The sequence below is a fragment of the Rhinatrema bivittatum genome, chromosome 14 (assembly GCF_901001135.1).
Source record: "Rhinatrema bivittatum chromosome 14, aRhiBiv1.1, whole genome shotgun sequence".
NCBI lineage: Eukaryota > Metazoa > Chordata > Amphibia > Gymnophiona > Rhinatrematidae > Rhinatrema > Rhinatrema bivittatum.
This window is the reverse complement of record NC_042628.1, coordinates 66,663,976-66,683,850: the sequence shown is the minus strand read 5'-3', so window position 1 is coordinate 66,683,850 and position 19,875 is coordinate 66,663,976. Positions and strand designations below refer to the sequence as shown.

The 19,875-nt window shown below is 43.0% G+C and overlaps 1 protein-coding gene across 1 annotated transcript; it reads right to left on the bottom strand.

The window, feature by feature from the left end:
- Positions 1-5,326: 5,326 nt before the first annotated feature.
- On the bottom strand, positions 5,327-17,876 carry LOC115075633 (sialic acid-binding Ig-like lectin 12). Its single transcript, XM_029576205.1, has 4 exons — positions 17,786-17,876; positions 17,260-17,571; positions 6,138-6,227; positions 5,327-5,640 (listed from the first exon to the last, which is right to left on the bottom strand). Exons 1-4 carry the CDS (start codon positions 17,874-17,876, stop codon positions 5,327-5,329), a joined length of 807 nt encoding a protein of 268 aa, XP_029432065.1.
- Between the last annotated feature and the right edge of the window lie 1,999 nt (positions 17,877-19,875).

The window sequence follows — 19,875 nt, the reverse complement described above, 5'->3', positions numbered from 1 at the left end:
GGCATCAATTTCGCTTTACTATACCTGGCAAAGGTGTGAGTCTCTCATGCTAACAAAGTTTTACTTTTCCACTCTAAGGAAGAAGCAGATGGCTTTCTCAAGACCTTGCTGGTGTCTGGCGGGGAGTGAGCAGTGGATCTGCACTGTTATTGGGTCTCAATTACTCAATTCAACTAAGTTTTGAGTTACGGAGCTGAAGCTTCTGTGTTTACACTGTTTCTTCAGTGATCAAGCCAGATATGTAACCGGTTGATAGCCGGTCGGGATGCAGCCTCAGGAATTGCACCGCGAGATGTAGTACCCCGCACCCCAGTGGGTTTCTCCTATTCTTTTCTGTTCTGGACCATAGAAGCCTGGAAATAATCTCAATAACAGGGATTGTACCCTCTGGGTATCAGTGAAGACCTATAACTCTTCGGAGATGGGACAGCAGGGAATGGACACACCTTTTACCGGATTACAATGGATGCTGGCGAGTTGCTATCCTGATGGTTATCACTTCATCGGGATACATGGGAGGAGAAGGGGGTTGGAGAAGGGAAGCCTTAAATTCCAAACAAGGGATGGGGCATGCCCTGAGCCTCTTGGAGTGCTGGTGTGTATGGTTTCTATGGATGTATGGTGTGCAAATGGTATGGCTGTTGGGGGATGTGGATGCTATGTGTGGGGTAGGGGTTAAGTGGGGGGAGGGGGGAGGGGGAGGATGGGAGGGCTGTTTGTAGATCCAGACCAAAAGTCAGGACCAAGCAAATCTGGATATGGCTCTTTATCTCTCTGGGGTCTAGGCTGGGAGGCCTTGGAGATGTTTCTTATTCTTTCTGGGAATCCGTGGTTGGGCCTCCTCACAGAGTTAATGCAGGTATCAAGGGTAATGGCGCAAGTTAAGATCGTCTCACTGAATGTGGATGGCATTCACTCTCCCATTAAATGTCAAAAGCTTTTCACGATGTTTAAAAGTTTGAATGCTCAGGTAGCGTTTTTGCAGGAGACTCACCTAGATAATAAGGGACATGCTAAATTGAAAAGGGATTGGGTGGGACAGTGTTACTATTCCTCATACATGTCACGTAGGAGAGGGGTTGCCATCCTCATACATAAAAATTTACCATTTTAGTTATTGTGCACATATCAGGATGTGGAGGGAAGATACCTCATAGCAGTAGGAACTTTATTCCAACAAAAGGTAGCGTTTTGTAATTTGTATGCCCTGAATGTGTACTCCCAGATCTTTTTTATTACGTTGGCAAGCTTATTGGCAGCTTATTCCGACTGCATGACAGTTGTGGGTGGGGACTTTAATATAGTTGCCAATAAGCAATTGGATGCCAACCCCACAAAACCTGTTTCTGGTTTGGACCAGGATGTAGGAGTACATTTATTATGTCGGGAACTGCGGTTATTGGACGTTTGGAGAGTTTTGCGTCCGGATGACCGGGACTATATATTTTTCTCTAACCCGCATAACACATACTCCCGACTCGATTATTTACTAGTCTCGGACCACTGTTTTCCTCAGGTGGCTGATGCAAGCATTGGCACCATTTCTCTCTCTGACTATGCCCCGGTGACCATAGTATTAAGCTGTGGTCTGCAAGCTAGACATCCGTTTTCGTGGCACCTGCGGCCAGATCTATATTTAGATCAGCAATTTCACTTATATCTTCGGAGCTGCTGGAAAGATTATATGGATACAAATAATACTGCTGCTGTCACCCCTGAGACGGTATGGGAAGCGGAAAAGGCAGTCATGAGAGGGGTTTGTATAGCGTATGTGGCCAAGCGCAACCGACAGTGTAATGCTGAAATTTTGCAGATAAAGGGGTCCTTAAAGATGCCCAACAACACCACATGCTAATGATGACGCCAGAGGCAAAGTCTCGGGTGGACAAGGCCCGGGAAGCTTTAAATTATCTACTCCATTAGCTTGCATCTAAATCTGCTAGGTATTATCAATACCAGCTTTATAAGCATGGTAATAGGGTGAGCCGCCTCCTGACTCACCTAGTGAGACTGTGAGGCCAGAGGGCTTCAGTGGTGGGTATACGAGACAATCAAGGGGTCCATCAAACCTCCCCGGAAGCCACTGCGCAGCGATTTTTGCACTATTATAAGGCATTGTGTGGGGGATAAGTCTATGGATGTGGGGGTCGCGGATGCCCTTTTTAGTACGATTCAGTGGCTGCGGCTGACAGAGGCCCATATTGCAGCTTTGAACGGTCCTGTAACCACTCAGGAACATCTTTGCTGTGATACACCACTAAATGTTAGGTAAAGCTCCAGGGCAGGATGGATTGGGCTCTGAATTTTATAAAATCTTAAAATCTACTGTTTTGCCCCCCTTGCAAAAATATTATAATGCGCTGTTGACTTCCAATAACATATCTGAGCTTTCCAATCTTTCTGTTATTGTGGTACTTCCCAAACCGGAGAAAGACCATTGGAGGTGGGTTCCTATCGCCCCATTTCATTGTTAAATACTGATGTCAAAATCTTAGCAGCTGTTTTGGCGTCCTGGCTAAACAATATCTTCACACCAATTTATAAGAGAAAAGCATACAGTTTTATTATCTCAAATTTTTAAATGTTTTAGGAAATGTGTCCTAAAATACAAACACTCACACAAACTCATTCACACTCTAAAAACATCCCATCAAATACAAGACCTTAGTCAGCCATATGACCAAAAAGGTCTATACAACAATATTTTTCATCATCTTAATGCAATGTTATACAGCTACACTAACTGAACTAACCACATCCTCTGGCAACAAATTGCACAACTTTATTATGCATTGAGTGAAAAAGAATTTTCTCTGATTAGTCTTAAATGTGCTACTTGCTAACTTCATGGAATGCTCCCTAGTCCTTCTATTATTTGAAAGTGTAAATAATCGATTCACATCTACTCGTTCAAGACCTCTCATGATCTTAAAGACCACTATCATATCCCCCCTCAGCCGTCTCTTCTCCAAGCTGAACAGCCCTAACCTCTTCAGGAACTCCTCACAGGGGAACTGTTCCATCCCCTTTGTCATTTTTGTTGCCCTTCTCTGTATCTTCTCCATCGCAACTATATATTTTTTGAGATGCGGCGACCAGAATTGTACATAGTATTCAAGGTGCGGTCTCACCAAGGAGCGATATAGAGGCATTATGACATTTTCCGTTTAATTAATTCCTTCCTAATAATTCCTAACATTCTGTTTGCTTTTTTGATTGCTGCAGCACACTGAACCGACGATTTTAAAGTATTATCCACTATGATGGCTAGATCTTTTTCCTGGGTGGTAGCTCCTAATATGGAACCTAACATCGTGTAACTACAGCAAGGGTTATTTTTCCCTATATGCAACACCTTGCACTTGTCCACATTAAATTTCATCTACCATTTGGATGCCCAATCTTCCAATCTTGCAAGGTCCTCCTATAATGTATCACAGTCTGCTTGTGATTTAACTACTCTGAATAATTTTGTATCATCCGCAAATCTGATAACCTCTCTCGTCATATTCCTTTCCAGATCATTTATAAATATATTGAAAGCACTGGTCCAAGTACAGACCCCTGAGGCACTCCACTGTTTACCCTTTTCCACTGAGAAAATTGACCATTTAATCCTACTGTCTGTTTCCTATCTTTTAACCAGTTTGTGATCCTCGAAAGGACATCGCCTCCTATCCCATTACTTTTTAGTTTTCGTAGAAGCCTCTCATGATGGACTTTGTCAAACGCCTTCTGAAAATCCAAATACACTATATATACCGGTTCACTTTTATCCACATGTTTATTAACCCCTTCAACAAAATGAAGCAGATTTGTTAGGCAAGACTTCCCTTGGGTAAATCCATGTTGACTGTGTTCCATTAAAACATGTCTTTCTATGTGCTCTACGATTTTGATCTTGAAAATAGTTTCCACTATTTTTCCCAGCACTGAAGTCAGGCTCACTGGTCTATAGTTACCTGGATTGCCCCTGGAGCCTTTTTTAAATATTGGGGTTACATTGGCTATCCTCCAGTCTTCAGGTACAATGGATGATTTTAATGATAGGTTACAAATTTTAACTAGTAGAACAGAAATTTCATTTTTTAGTTCCTTCAGTTCCCTAGGAAGCATACCATCCGGTCCAGGTGATTTGCTACTCTTTAGTTTGTCAATCTGGCCTACTACATCTTCCGGGTTCACAGTGATTTCGTTCAGTTCGTCTGACTCATCACCCCTGAAAACCATCTCCGGAACTGGTATCTCTCCGGAACTTGTGAGAGAGCTCCTAATCTGCATGGCAAAAGCTGCGCAGAAAAAAAGAGACTGAAGGGAGACCCCTGCTGGATGCAGGGTTAGTGCCATACTGGGCATGCCCAGTAGGTGCAGTCAAAGTTCTAGAAACTTTAACAAAAGTATTCCGTGAATGGGCTCCAACCTGATGATGTAACCCATATGCGAGGACTTCCATCCTGCTTGTCCTGTGAGAAGCGCGCTAATTCCCCTTTCATTTTCTAAAGGGGAAAGGAGATGAGAAGAAAAAGATTGTGTGTGCGTGGGGAGGGGATTAAATTAAAGTGTTAGCACCAGGGGGCCTGAGACCCACAGTATTCTAATGAATAGATTGGGTGACAAATTATATTGGGAGCCATGTCCACTCTATAAACTTCTTTTTCCAGCAGTGATACAGATTCCTATTTCGTTACAGGTAGTCCAGGCTTATTGGGGTCAAAGCAAACAGAAAGATGACGCAGCTTCAATGGGTTTTAGTATAGTCCAGATAGAAGCAGACAGAGCTTCTATAGTCCAAACTGTACAGGGATCGCTCACATGTTTCAGAGTTGAAACATGTGAGTGTTGAAGCAGAGTGAGATCGCTCACCGTTGAAGCAGAGTGAGATCGCTCACTCTGCTTCAACGGCAGGGGAGATAGTCTAATACTTCACTTTCAATGCATATCCAGCATAACTCTACTTCAACGGCAAGGGGGGAATGAAGAAAGGTGGACTGAATTACATAGTCTGGGTAAACAAATAAGCATGGGTGTAGCTTGCATATTGCGGCGGTTACTACCCCTAACTAATTAAGCTAGATATTTCACTTAGATGCAGTTCCAACACTGCTCTCTACATTAATGGTGAGGGTGGAAGGGAAATAGTACCAAAAGGTTACTAAGAGCCAAGAGTAACAGATAAGTATGAGAAAAAAAAAGTGCAAAACTTGCAGGGCAGACTGGATGGGCTGTTTGGTCTTCTTCTGCCGTCATTTCTATGTTCTATGTATGAACACGTGACCTGGTAAAAAACTGATTATTCTGTCACAGTATTATTTCCAATAGAAGCAAGTTACTTACTCTTCACATTTAAGGTGACAGTTTTCTCTGTGGACATTTTCACCCCAGGATAATACACCAAACAGGTCAGGTTTTTCCTATGGTCATCTGTAGATGTAGTAAAGGTGAAACTGGATGAATAGCTGAATGTTCCATCGTAATAAGATGATGTTGTGTTAGTCGTAGAATTAGGTGTAGTTAAAGCTCCTGTCCAGGTGATGATGGGGGCGGTTCCCGCACACCTCCCTGGAGCTGTGCAGTTGAACATCACTGGAACATCTGCCTCCAGCATCTCAGGGATCGCGAACTCAGGCTGCTTTGACAAACCTAAACAAGAGATAAAAAAAGAAAGTGCCACATCACAGACCTCTGCAGTTAGCAGTAGCAAAGATAAGCCAGTGCCAAGGGCAAGTATGCGATATTACTACAATGTGCTCATCTCATACTACTGCGTCGACATGAACGTAAACTGTTTTTTGTATCTAATGGAAAGGTTGCTGATTATTTTAGAAGTCAGAAATGTAGAGCATACTTACTGGTTATAGTAACAGAAGCAGGAAATGATATGTAATCATGCACAAGTCCTCCCTCAAATCTGAAGTAATATTTGCCGGTATCCTGTATCATGGCATCATCGATCCTAAAGCTGCAGTTGCATTCCGATAGGTTCCCGAAGATGGTGAAGCGACCCCTGGTACGTTCATCCACTTTTCTATTTCCATTAGTAGTTGCTACTGGGGTTCCTGTAGAGGGCTCAGCCTCTCTGAACCAATATCCATGAAAATTATTTTCTAAACTTTCATTCAATGGGAATGTGAACTGACACATTATGACCACACACATACCCTCTTCATCTGCTACCGGAGCGCTGACATTTACATAAAAAACTGTGTGCCTGTCATGGCAGGGGGAACCTGTAGGGAGAGATATATTTAGTGTTACAAAAGTACAGCACTTCAAGCTTAATATATGTTTCAATACAAGGCTAAGCCCCTAACGCTCACAACACATTAGAACTGCAACATTAAACATAGACAACCTGACCAGATTCTAAAATAAACAACTATACTTAAGACTCTTTGAAATGTTTTTCATCATTTGCACTTAAATTCCTAAAATTAAGATTATTTGCTAACTGAGCCTTCCCTTTCACGTGAGGATGAGCCTGAGCCCAGGGTAATGCTGGATTCAGACTTTCTAACCCATCCTTAACCTCTGGGGGGAGCCTGTCCATGACAGAGAAGATTCTGTATCTGATCTAATGAGATCCTTCAATGATTCAGGACTGGAATCAAAGCAAATATTAATCCCTGATGAGTGCACAAGCCTTTCTAAGTGTTATACCTACTACTGTTAGAGTGTGTCTGTCCTACATTTACCCTCCTATTGCACACTCAGCAGAAAAAGCCCAAAACTCTGCATCCTTCTCAAGGCATTAAACTTCCACAGTTGCCCCTTAGCTGCTAGGACAAGCAGAGGTGCAGGTGGAAAGACCTGGAAAGAATATTTAGCATGGGGCCAACACCTCCCAAACTCAGTTGCAGTGCCACCTGTTGTACACATTCCCCTGGTAATGGGAAGCCCATGCAGAGGAAGGGGGTGGGGTCTGTTCGGAGTTGATTACAGGCACCTGTGAAATGAGGGCAGGGGATAGTGGTGGTAGAAGGAAAAGGAGAAAAAAATAGCCTTCGAGTTGGGGAGAACAGGGAGTTCAAGGAACAGGGTATGCACAAATGACACGGGGTTGGGAGCATTGAGTGAGGAGGTGCAGGCTTAATATGAGAGAATCAAAAGCATAAGAGCAGGACCAGGGAAGAGGACATTGGGAAGAACATTAGAGATAGGTAGAAGGGAGGAACCTGGTCAGGAGCTATGGGGAGAGGGGGGGGGGGGGGGGGGTCATTTCCAGGTTCAGTGGCATGGTGGGAGAAAAGCAGAGCATTCAGAAAGCGGCCATGGAGTAGTTGTATAGGGAGATTCCAGAAGTGACCATGGGGAAAATCCAGGAAAGGGCATTTTAGATGGTAGAAGGGGAGGAGGGCATTAGGGGAGGGTCCAGAATGGTGAAGGATTAATAAGTAAGGGAGGAGGCCTACTGCTAGCCGCAAAAAAGGGACTTGGACTCTTACTACAACTATCCACCAAAATAAGTCACCTAGAACTAGCCCTATTCAACTCAGAACATCTCCAAATTGCTCTGGTCTACGCACCCCCAGGAACCTTAGATTCCGATCCTTCACCCCTAATCGAATTTGCAACTAAACATCTCAAGAGGGACAAACCATCCATTCTGATGGGAGATTTTAATCTCCATGTGGACGTTTCCCCATTATCCCACAACTGCGACATATTGCTCACAGCACTTAACCACTTGGGATTAAGCCAGATCGTCAAAGGTCCCACGCATAAAGCAGGACATTCTTTAGACCTGATCTTCCTCAATGAGGCTCTATCTTCCGCCTCCATCCCATCTAGCGTCCCAATCCCGTGGTCAGATCATCATATTATCTCTGCCGAGATTCATATTAACAACCATCCTCGACCTGTCTTCCCTACAACCACATTGCAATACAGGAAACCCTGCTCTACAGATCATCTTAGCAAACTGCTTTCAAAAGAGTTGGTTCGCCTTGATCTCACCGACGCACCCTCGGCTATTAACTCATGGATCAAGATAACAAGCGAGATTGCAGATCAATCCTGCCCAACCATTACGAAAACCTTAAAACCACCCCAAGCTAACAGGAATCCGTGGTACACTCCGGACCTTAAAAACATGAAACAAAATCTTCTCAGTAAAGAGCTCAAATGGCGCAAGACCCCATCCACCAACACTCTTGCTTCCTACAAAGCCCACCTTATTACATACAGGATTGCTATCCTCAAAGCCAAAAAAGACTTCTTTGTTAAAAAAATTCACAACTTCTCATTCGATTCCAAAGCCTTATTCTCCGTCATTTCATCTCTTACAAAACCCTCGCCCCCTTCCATCCCTGACGAGCAAGCATCCAACAAAGCTACAGAACTTGCTATCTACTTTGAAAAGATAACCAACCTCCTCAAGCCTATCTCCACAGTTCAACCAACAACCCTTCCATCCCCCACCAGGGAATTCATCTCCCACCAGGGATTATAACCTTACATCTTTTGAGATCCCTTCCTCAATGGAGATCGAAGGCATTCTAAAAAAGCTAAAACCCTCTTCTCACCCGTTGGACGCAATACCCTCTAATCTTCTTCTATCCATTCCTAACACCATTTCTAAATCGTTAGCAGACATCATTAACTGCTCCTTAACCCAAGGCAAGGTTCCAGACCAATTAAAACTAGCCATCCTACAACCTTTACTAAAAAAACCCAACCTTCCAACATCTGACCCCGCTAACTTCCGACCAATAGCCAATCTTCCCCTGATCTCTAGAGTGATGGAAAGAATTGTAAATAAACAACTGTCTGACTACCTTGAGGAGAACAACATTCTCTCCCCATTCCAGTTTGGATTCAGAAAATCACAAAACACTGAAGCTTTACTTTTATCCCTATCAGACACCATCCTTCTCAATCTGGAAAAAAAACAACCTTACCTTCTCGCTCTTCTCGACCTATCTGCCGCTTTCGATACGGTCATTCTATTCTACTGGAATGCCTATCAGATATCGACGTTCAAGGAGAGGCTCATGGATGGATTAAATTGTTCCTTCAAAATAGATTCTACAAGGTCAGAATCAATAATAAAGAATCCCTCCCAATCAAATCAAACCTGAGAGTCCCACAAGGATCATCCCTCTCTCCCACGCTTTTTAACATTTATCTGCTGCCTCTCTGCCATCTACTGTCTAACCTCAAACTAAAATACTATATTTTCGCCGATGACATCCAAATCCTTCTTTCAATCACTGAATCCTTGCAAAAAGCCTGGGCACATTGAAACTGCTGTCTACAATCCATCAATAACCTGCTCACCAGCCTGAACCTTATCCTTAACTCAAATAAGACCGAAATCCTCATCATCTCTCCAGATGAAAACCACAATCTCCTCAACTCACAAAGTGCATCTCAATTTGCAAAAACAACCATTAACCACTCCCCCTCTGTCAGAGACCTTGGGGTTCGGCTCGATAACCTATTCAATTTAAAATCGTTCGTCCTCAACACAACTAAAGAATGTTTCTTTAAACTTCAAGTTCTCAAAAGTCTGAAACCTCTCCTGCATTTCAGCGACTTCAGACTAGTAGTACAATCTATCTTCCTTACAAAATTAGATTATTGCAATTCTCTGCTCTTAGGTCTCCCTGCAATAACTATTAAACCCCTTCAGATGGTCCAAAATGCTGCAGCTAGACTACTCACTAACTCAAACAAAAGAGCCCACATTACACCCACACTACAAGGCCTGCACTGGCTCCCTCTAAAATCCAGGATCACCTTCAAAACACTGTTGATGATCCACAAGGACATTCACGGCATTGCTCCTCTCAAGCTAAGCTTTCAACTTCGCACACACATATCTACCAGACCAATCAGAAACGCCTACAAAGAATCTCTATACGCACCTCCGATCAAAAGCACTTTAAGAAAACGCACCTTTTCTACAGGCGGGCCCACCCTTTGGAACTCGCTTTCTCCGGAGCTGAGACAAGAACCGGGTCTTCAAACATTCAAGAAACACCTCAAAACTTGGCTCTTCAGACAAGCCTTTCCGGAGGCTCGAGATCATTCGGACACTGGTCAAAGGACATAACAGGACATTAGGGAGACACTGGTCAATGGACTAAACTGAATCGTAGAGAGACTCAACCACTCTAGCATATCCCTAGATCCGTAGAGAGATTCAACCTCTCTAGCATATTCCCCGATCCTAATTTAATGCCACTCATCCCACCCCCTCCTCGCTCTTCCTCTCCACCATCCTTCAACCAGATCTTCTCAATCCATCTTTCAGCCTGAGCTTCTCAACCCTCTCCTTCCTCATGGCCACCCGATTCCTCTGGGCCCCACCACGCCCTTTCTATTCCGCTTACTCATAGCAATATTTATTAGACGCCTTACTTTATCTATAGCTTTTTTCCACTGTTTATGCCACCCCGTTATATTTGTCATTCGTTTTTTGACGACCTGTCTATTTATAATCAACTGTTATCTATAATGGTTGCATTTATAATTGCTTATCTATAATTATTTTTTTCTATATTCACCTGTTTTATTTATAAATGCTTATTTATAATTATTATTTTTTTCTATATTCACCTGTTATTTAATGATTTGATGACTTGTTTCAATGTAACGCCATAGCTGCGACTGTTCTGTTTCAATGCAAACCGATTTGATTTGATATTTTTATCAAGAATGTCGGTATATAAAAATTATAAAAAAAATAAATAAAATAAATAAGTAAAATCAATGAATGGCCCATGGGGGTTGATGGGTCAGGGTTTTTGAAGGGAGCACTGGAATGGTTAAGCGATAAAGAACTTGGGAAGTGTTAATGGAAGAGGCAGGCAAAGGGAAAAAAACTGGTAATAGTCTATTAGAATGGGGTGTGGGCAGGCTGTGGGAATGTCCACAGGAGCGTACATTTGAAGGATCTATAGGAGTACATACGAGGGAGAATATTTATCACTTTTCAAGGGGGGAAGTAGGGCCCTAAGGGTTTAAACTGAAAATTTTAAATGCTAGCTTGTATATCTTCTTATGTGTAACATCTATAGCACATGAAATATCCTAGAGGAGCAGAATGAAGGAAGAGGGAAGATATAAGATTATGTTGATCATGGTGGGAGTTGTGGTCATCGTAGGAGCTGTGGTCTTAGTAAGAGTGTTTGTGGTAGGAGTTGTATTTGAGGTTGCTGTTGTTCATGGCGAGTGTGGTGGTAGTGTATGCAGTTATAATTATAGTGGGTAAGATTTGTGGTAGAAGTGTTGGTCATTGTGGATGTGGTATTTATGGTGAGTGGTGGTTTATGTTAGTAATGGTCATAGGTGATGTGGCATATATAGTAAGAGTTGTGGTAATGTTGGATGTGGTGGTCATAGAGGGTGTGGTGGTCATGGTCAAAATTGTGAATAATAAGAGGTAAACTTGCAGCTTGTTTTTCTTCTTTGAAATCAATTATCCTATATTTAAACTACATCTGCTGTAGATTATCAATTTCTATCAAAAAGTCAATCACTGAATTTCCTGATCTGTGCTGTACAACAGAGGTTTGCAAACCTGTACTGGGGGAACCCCAGCCAGTAAAGTTTTAAGGATATCCATAATATATGTGCATGAAATAAAATTTGCATGCTATGGAGGACAAGTGAGCACACATTTATTTCCTGCATATTTATTCTGAATATCCAGAAAACCCAAATTGCTCAGAGTCCTCCTGTTGGGTTTGTGGCATAGTGTGGACTCTTGGTCGCAGTGGTGATGACTCCTCCCACGGGGAGGGGCCCCGTGGGGAACCACAGCAATAAGCTAGACTCAGAGAGCAAACACTCAGAAGGAAAGCTTTATTGCACTGCATGGATGATATTTGCCCAGGAATGGATAGCACTGTAGTCCAGCGATATTCCGATAGCTCAGACAGTCACAGATGTAGATGGTCTCACCCAGATGTAACTAGGTTGGTAGTGTTCCGCAGAGCTGGATAAGCCGAACCTGAAGGGTGGAAATGGAGAGCTGGAACGTAGAAGTAATCACAGAGAAGGGGTGCAGGAATCCTCCTTAGTAGTAGATGAAGGAAAGGACCCGAGGTCCATGTTGCAGGATACCCTGAGCTGGAAAGGCCTTCAAGGAGCGAGTATGTAGGAGCACTGAGGGATCCTGAAAAGAAATAAGAAAGATCCCCGAGGAGTGGTTGTCTTAGGTTAGGTAGTACAAACCCCAAAGGCTGTATAGAAGTGAGAGGCCCCGAGGAGCAGGTGCCCAGAGCTTCTGCAGGAGTGAGATACCCCGGAAGGTAGCGAGGAATCCAAGCAAGCAGCTTAGAAGCGGTCAGAGTAACAAAAGCAAAGTTCTTGCTAATTCTTTAAATTGGAGCGGAGAGGAGGCTTTAAATACCAGGAGTTACTGATGTCATGTGGTGGGGACGCCCCCGAGGTTCCCGCCATGACGTGTTGATAAGCGTAGGCAGCATGTGCACGTGCGCCATAGGAGGCAACAGGAAGGAGCATGGTGGACGGGGATGCACAAGCTGTGTCGGAAACGCTGAGGGTTTCGGCACTCAGCACCGGAGGCAGCCATCTTACCCATGGAAAAGGAGAAAGGTAGAAAAGATGTGAGGCAGAGCAGTCGCAGCCGTCTGCGACTGACGACCGCAACACCTCCAGGACAGGTTTGGGAATCACTGCTCTAGAACAGCCAGTGACAGCTGTTGACATATTAAATTTAGTCGCATACCAAGTGGCTATGCCATGGTCTCCCAGCCAGGAATGTGTGAAAAACATAAGGAGGGATCTAATGAAACTCAATGAATGGTCTAAAGAATGGAAGCTAAGATTTAAAGCTAAAAAATGCAGAGTATTTAATTTAGGTGCAAAAATCAAAGGGATAGGTATAGTATTGAAGGTGAAATTCTCCTAAGCACAAAAGAAGAGGGGGATATGAGGGAGATTGGCCACTTTAAGATTATCAGATACAAATATTTGGATAACGCGATGGTACAAGCTAGAATGATGCATGACTACATAGGAATGTTTAGCAAATAAAGGGAAATGATATTGCGTTCAATATAGATGTTGTTGAAGTTTCTTCATGTTTAACCTGATATTTTTGGTTAGACTTTACTATTATTTTATCTGGTATTATATGTTCCATGTTCCTTGTACTCGCCGCAAGGCGACAGTTCAGTTTTCATGTAAACCGGTGCGATATATACATATCGCACCGGTTTACATGAAAGTTAAAAATAAATAAATAAAATAAATAAATATTGCACCTGTATAGGTTCCTGGTGAGACCTTATTCGGAATACTGTATTCAGTGCTGGAGACCGCACCCTCAAAATGATACAAACTGTCAGGGAGAGGTAAGAGTGCGGTATTCATAAGAACATAAGAAAATGCCATACTGGGTCAAACCAAGGGTCCATCAAGCCCAGCATCCTGTTTCCAACAGTGGCCAATTCAGGCCATAAGAACCTAGCAAGTCCCCAAAAACTAAGTCTATTCCATGTAACCATTGCTAATGGCAGTGGCTATTCTCTAAGTGAACTTAATAGCAGGTAATGGACTTCTCCTCCAAGAATTTATCCAATCCTTTTTTAAACACAGCTATATTAACGGCACTAACCACATCCTCTGGCAACAAATTCCAGAGTTTAATTGTGCGTTGAGTAAAAAAGAACTTTCTTCGATTAGTTTTAAACGTGCCCCATGCTAACTTCGTGGAGTGCCCCCTAGTCTTTCTACTATCCGAAAGAGTAAATAACCGATTCACATCTACCTGTTCTAGATCTCTCATGATTTTAAACACCTCTATCATATCCCCCCTCAGTCGTCTCTTCTCCAAGCTGAAAAGTCCTAACCTCTTTAGTCTTTCCTCATAGGGGAGTTGTTCCATTCCCCTTATTTTGGTAGCCCTTCTCTGTACCTTCTCCATCGCAATTATATCTTTTTTGAGACGCGGCGACCAGAATTGTACACAGTATTCAAGGTGCGGTCTCACCATGGAGCGATACAGAGGCATTATGACATTTTCCGTTTTAGTCACCATTCCCTTTCTAATAATTCCCAACATTCTGTTTGCTTTTTTGACTGCCGCAGCACACTGTACCGTCGATTTCAATGTGTTATCCACTATGACACCTAGATCTCTTTCTTGGGTTGTAGCACCTAATATGGAACCCAACATTGTGTAATTATAGCATGGGTTATTTTTCCCTATATGCATCACCTTGCACTTATCCACATTAAATTTCATCTGCCATTTGGATGCCCAATTTTCCAGTCTCACAAGGTCTTCCTGCAATTTATCACATTCTGCTTGTGATTTAACTACTCTGAACAATTTTGTGTCATCTGCAAATTTGATTATCTCACTCGTCGTATTTCTTTCCAGATCATTTATAAATATATTGAAAAGTAAGGGTCCCAATACAGATCCCTGAGGCACTCCACTGTCCACTCCCTTCCACTGAGTAAATTGCCCATTTAATCCTACTCTCTGCTTCCTGTTTTTTAGCCAGTTTGAAATCCACGAAAGGACATCGCCACCTATCCCATGATTTTTTACTTTTCCTAGAAGCCTCTCATGAGGAACTTTGTCAAACGCCTTCTGAAAATCCAAGTATGCTATATTTACCGGTTCACCGGGGGTCCGGGAGCGACCTCCTGCACGTGCCATTGGCAATACGGGGCCGTATTGCCAATCTTCAAAATGGCGCCGGCGCTACCTTTGCCCTCACTATGTCATACGGGCGACCGTCGCCCGTATGACATAGTGAGGGCAAAGGTAGCTCCGGCGCCATTGGCAATACGGGGCCGTATTGTTAATCTTCAAAAGAATAACAAAAAAGCCTGGCTCGGCACAGCAGCAAAAACGATGAGAGATCTTTTTCAATGGCAATTCTATCAAACTACCAAGAAATTGAATATATCTCCCACCCACAACACCCAAATCCTGCTTACAACCTACCCCATGGGGTTAAATAAGCCGAAAAATGTCACTGCTAGCAGCTTCTCTCAGTGACACAGAGAGACCGTCTCGGATCAATAAAAAAAGGTGTGGTAAAAAAAGTGGCTAACTGGCACTGAAGCCAAATCTAACAAATATCTTTTTCAATGGAAAATTCTATCAAAGCAGCTAGCAACTGAATACAGATTTGAGACCCTCAGACTAGTTCTGAGTAAAGGACCCAAAAAACACAAAGGAAGGCGATCTATAAAAGCCGTCAGGATGAAGAAAGGAATAGATGCCGAATGTCTTATAAAATTCCTTTATTGCAGTGGAGACACAAAGGTAGCCCGACTCTGGCCGAGTTTCGCCGTATCAAAACGGCTGCCTCAGGGGCTTACGTGTGTATTCTTCAGTTCACAAATTGAATAATTTGTGCATGAAACATCATATATACCATTATATGACCAGCAAAAGTGTCGTATCTTATGAACGTATTCACAAACCGATCTCCACTGTTTGTCCGCACAAGTGGATATCGGTTTGTGAATACGTTCATAAGATACGACACTTTTGCTGGTCATATAATGGTATATATGATGTTTCATGCACAAATTATTCAATTTGTGAACTGAAGAATACACACGTAAGCCCCTGAGGCAGCCGTTTTGATACGGCGAAACTCGGCCAGAGTCGGGCTACCTTTGTGTCTCCACTGCAATAAAGGAATTTTATAAGACATTCGGCATCTATTCCTTCCCTAGTTCTGAGTAAAGCCAGCATCACAGGACCATCTCCCCAGACCTCCATTGCAAAGAAAGTGTGTGGCACGCCGCATGCTTAAGGTATAAATAGTGCTTCATCATCAGGAATAGCGTCACAGAGCACTGAGTGAGAGCGGTGATTGGCTGCATTAGAAAAATGCTTAACTCTGATAGGTTGTATTCTAGTCTCCTGTCTGACCCACTCTAAGTCAGGGCTGTGAGGTCAATTATGACTCACAGGAAAGGGCAGGTTTTTGCTATCGATACTCCCACATGGCCTTCTCCTATTTCAAACGGCCGCTAAGAAATCACTGCGAGCCAAAAGATTGAAACTAATATGACATGTTGTATTTGTGGGGGATTGCGATGCATTTCACGAACCCACAAATACAATGAATAGGACCTATGCATTGCGGATTTCCCATGCATTGAAAATGAATGCACATCCCTAGGTGCAAATGCTCGTAACTGACATCCTGGCTGATCTATTAAGTCTCAAAGACATTAGGTTCTCTTCACCTCGTGTTTTCTGGTTTCCAGACCTTTCTAAGCCACTGCCTGTAGTGCCTCCTGTTGCTGTTGAGGTAGGTCCTCTGCCAGCATTTGAATCTGTTTCCGTAGGTTCCTGTTGTACTGGCACATGTACAACTGGTATGAGACAATTCGAGCAATGAGCATTCCTCCTTGAAAAACTCTCCTACCCAGAGCATCCAGGGCCCTGTGTTCTTGGCCTAGAGGGGCGGATGAATGGGTGAGGGATCTCTTTGCCTTTTTAAGAGCAGACAACAACCATAGGGCAAAAAACAGTGCCCCTTGGTAGCCCATTTCTCCAAGCTTTTACTCTCGGTAGAAATTAATGATTCTCTTCAAGGCTTATACATGAAATGGATGGAGTAGTAAATATTTCATCTTTCCCTTCCAGATTTTAAGAATAGTTTTCTTTGCATTAATGATCTTACAGAGAGAGGAGGTATGGGGATAGGTTACCCAGGCAGATTGTAAACTCTTTGGATACTGGCAAGATTGCATCTAATTTCTAAAAATGCTGTAAGCTGCCATGAGCCATGGAAAGGAATACTAAAAATGAAAATTTCTCTTTCTAAAGGGGAGAGAAGATGAGAATAGAAAGAGAGTATATGTGTGGGGTGTGTGTGGGGTGGGCGGTTAGGATGTGATCAGGAAAGGGAAAGTGAGCGAGAGACGCTGCGGGTGAGAAGGAGGTGGAAGTAACTTCAAGTGCTGGCTCCCGGGTGACAGAGACTGACAGTATGCTAAATGATTGGGTAATCAAATTATATTTCATGGGTGGTAGGAGGGAAGGGGAAGCCATGTCCTCTCTGTAACCTTCATTTTCCAGGAGGATTACTGATTCAAATTTGATTACAGGAAGTCCAATTCTAAAAGGGTGAAAACAAACAGAAAGCTGGGTGCAGCTTTATTGGGTTTTGGCTCAGTACAGATAGAAGCAGACAGCGCTTCTGCAGTACAAACTGTGCAGGGCTCTTTAATATTTATGAAAAAGTGACTTGGGAAAAACAGATTATTCTGTCACAGTGTTTTATACAATAGAAGCAAGCTACTTACTCTTCACATTTAAGGTGACAGTTTTCTCTGTGGACATTTTCACCCCAGGGTAATACACCAAACAGGTCAGGTTTTTCCTATGGTCAAACGTAGATGTAGTAAAGGTGAAACTGGATGAATAGCTGAATGTTCCATCGTTATAAGAAGATGTTGTGTTGGTCGTGGAATCAGCTATAGTTAAAGCTTTTATCCAGGTGATGATAGGGGTGGTTCCCGAACACCTCCCCGGAGCTGTGCAGTTGATAGTCAGTGTTACATCTGGCTCCAGCATCTCAGGGATCTGGATCGAGAACTCGGGCTCATTTGTGAAATCTAAACAAGATATAGAAAATGATACTGCCACATCACTGAGCTCTGTAGTTAACACTAGCAGCAAAGAGAAGCCAGTGCCAAGGACAAGTATGTGATATTACTGCCATGTGCTCATCTCATCACTACTGCAGCAACATGAATGGCATATGTTTTTTGCATTTAATGTAAAGGCTAAAGAATATTTTAGGAAGTCAGAAACGCAAAACATACTTACCTCTTATAGTGACAGAAGCAGGTTGTGATACGTAACTATGCATATATCCTCCCTCAAACCTGAAGTAATATCTGCCAGTATCGTCTTTCATGGCATCATCAATCCTTAAGGTGCAGTCACATTTAGATATGTTGCCGATGATGTTAAAGCGACCACTGGTACGTTCATCCACTTTTGTAGATATATTAGTACTTGCTACGGGGTTTCCTTGAGAGGAATCTCCCTCCCTGAACCAATATCCATGAAAAACCTTTCCTAATGTGACATTCAATGGGAAAGTGAACTGACACATGATGACCACACACATTCCCACTTCATCAGATACCGCAGCACTGACATTTGCATAATCAACTGTGTGCCTGTCATGGCAGGGGGAACCTGCAGAGGGAGTAAGATATTTAGTGTTACAAATGTACAGCATTTCAGATTGAATATCAGTTTCAACACATGGCTCAGATCCAAATGCTCATAACAGATTAGAACTGCAGCATTAAACACAGACAATCTGACCAGCTACTAACAACGGTACCTATAAATAAGGCTTTTTCAAATGTTTTAATCATTTCTGCTTAAAATCCTGAAATTAAGAGTCTTTGTTAACATTTATTTACGAACCCAAAGAAAAAAAACAAATTTGCGGGGTGGAGGGTGGATTTCGTGAGGATTAACATCCTGCTGTCCTAGGAGAACACCTGTTACAGGTAAGCAAGCCTGCTTTCTCCTAGGATAAGCCGGATGATAGTCTTCACACATGGGTGAATACATAGATACAGGCTGCTCCCAATCAACAAACAAGACCAAAAGGCTTCCAACTAGGTGCCAATGGGCACAACAACCTTGTTGCTGTTGGTCACTGCAGGAGAGCCTGAACCCGAATAAAGGGCCCAAAGTAGGCAGATTTGGATTTCATGGCTGAAAAAGATTATGGAGTTCTGACTGGCTGAAACTGCTGCCTTGTCGACCATCTTTGTCGACAAGGCAGCTTGTGGATCCATAAAGTCTAGAGGATGTGAATGAAGAGTGGGTGGCTTGCGGGAATGACGGCTACTATCTGGAGATAATACCCTTATTCAATAAACATACACACAGTTAATGCGACTCCAACATTGCTCTATGCTTCAACGGCAATAGGAAATGTGGAAAAAAGGATTTACATTCACAAAAAAAGCGGGGAGTAGCTTGCTTGTTACGGCGGTTACTATCCCAAACCAAATAAGCCTGATAATTCACTTTCAATGCATATCCAGCATAGCTCTCTGCTTCAATGGCAGGGGAGAAAGACTGAATTCAAGAATCTACCTTATCCAACTTATGCAGACCAAACTCCAGTTTATAACTGGAGCTCATTTGATAAAGCCTCAAATGATATAATTCAAAAAATAATAAATAAACAAAAGTTATCTAATTCCCCTTTAAACCCATGTTCAGGTGCCATCTTTAAAGAATTAGGTGACTATTGTCCTGAAATAATCTGCTCTATCATAAACCAATCATTGGAAACTGGTATCTTCCCACATCAATTGAAATTAGCCTCTATTACTCCAATTCAAAAAAACAAATCATCTTCGCTACTAGATCTTACAAATTTTAGACCAATTGCTACTCTTACCGTGTTTCCCCGAAAATAAGACATCCCCCAAAAATAAGACCTAGTAGGGATTTTGCCGAATTCTTAAATGTAAGACCTCCCCCGAAAGTAAGACATCCCTTGTAAACAGGGGCGGATTGACCTATCGAGGGATCGGGCTTCCCCCGGTGGGCCGGTCAATCCTGTGACGTCATTTTTTTTTTTTTTAAATAAAGTTTCCAAAGTATTAGGGGCAGACGCGAGCAATGGTATCCGGAGGGGAGCCGATGCGCCCGGGCGCAAGGAGGCTCATGCGGCTGCTGAGCCTCCTTGCCCGAAGAAAAAGATCGCGGTCAAATGCGCTGATGCTCTTTCTCCTTCCTGCCTGTGCGGCTCCGGAAGTAAACGTTGCCGGAGCCGCATGGGCAGGAAGGAGAAAGAGCATCAGCGCGTGCAGAAGAGGAGCCGCCGCGGGCTGCTGCGAATCCCAAGTCGCAGCGGCCCAAGAAGAGGAAGAGGCCCG

Excerpts from the sequence above, each read along its gene's own strand:
- LOC115075633 (XM_029576205.1), bottom strand. The coding sequence starts at position 17,876 with ATGAAAGACGATACTGGCAGATATTACTTCAGGTTTGAGGGAGGATAT. Across the intron at positions 17,572-17,785 it reads TGCTTCTGTCACTATAAGAG|ATTTCACAAATGAGCCCGAG; the intron begins GTAAGTATGTTT and ends TATCTTGTTTAG. Across the intron at positions 6,228-17,259 it reads TGTCACCTTAAATGTGAAGA|GTTCCCCCTGCCATGACAGG; the intron begins GTAAGTAGCTTG and ends CTCTCCCTACAG.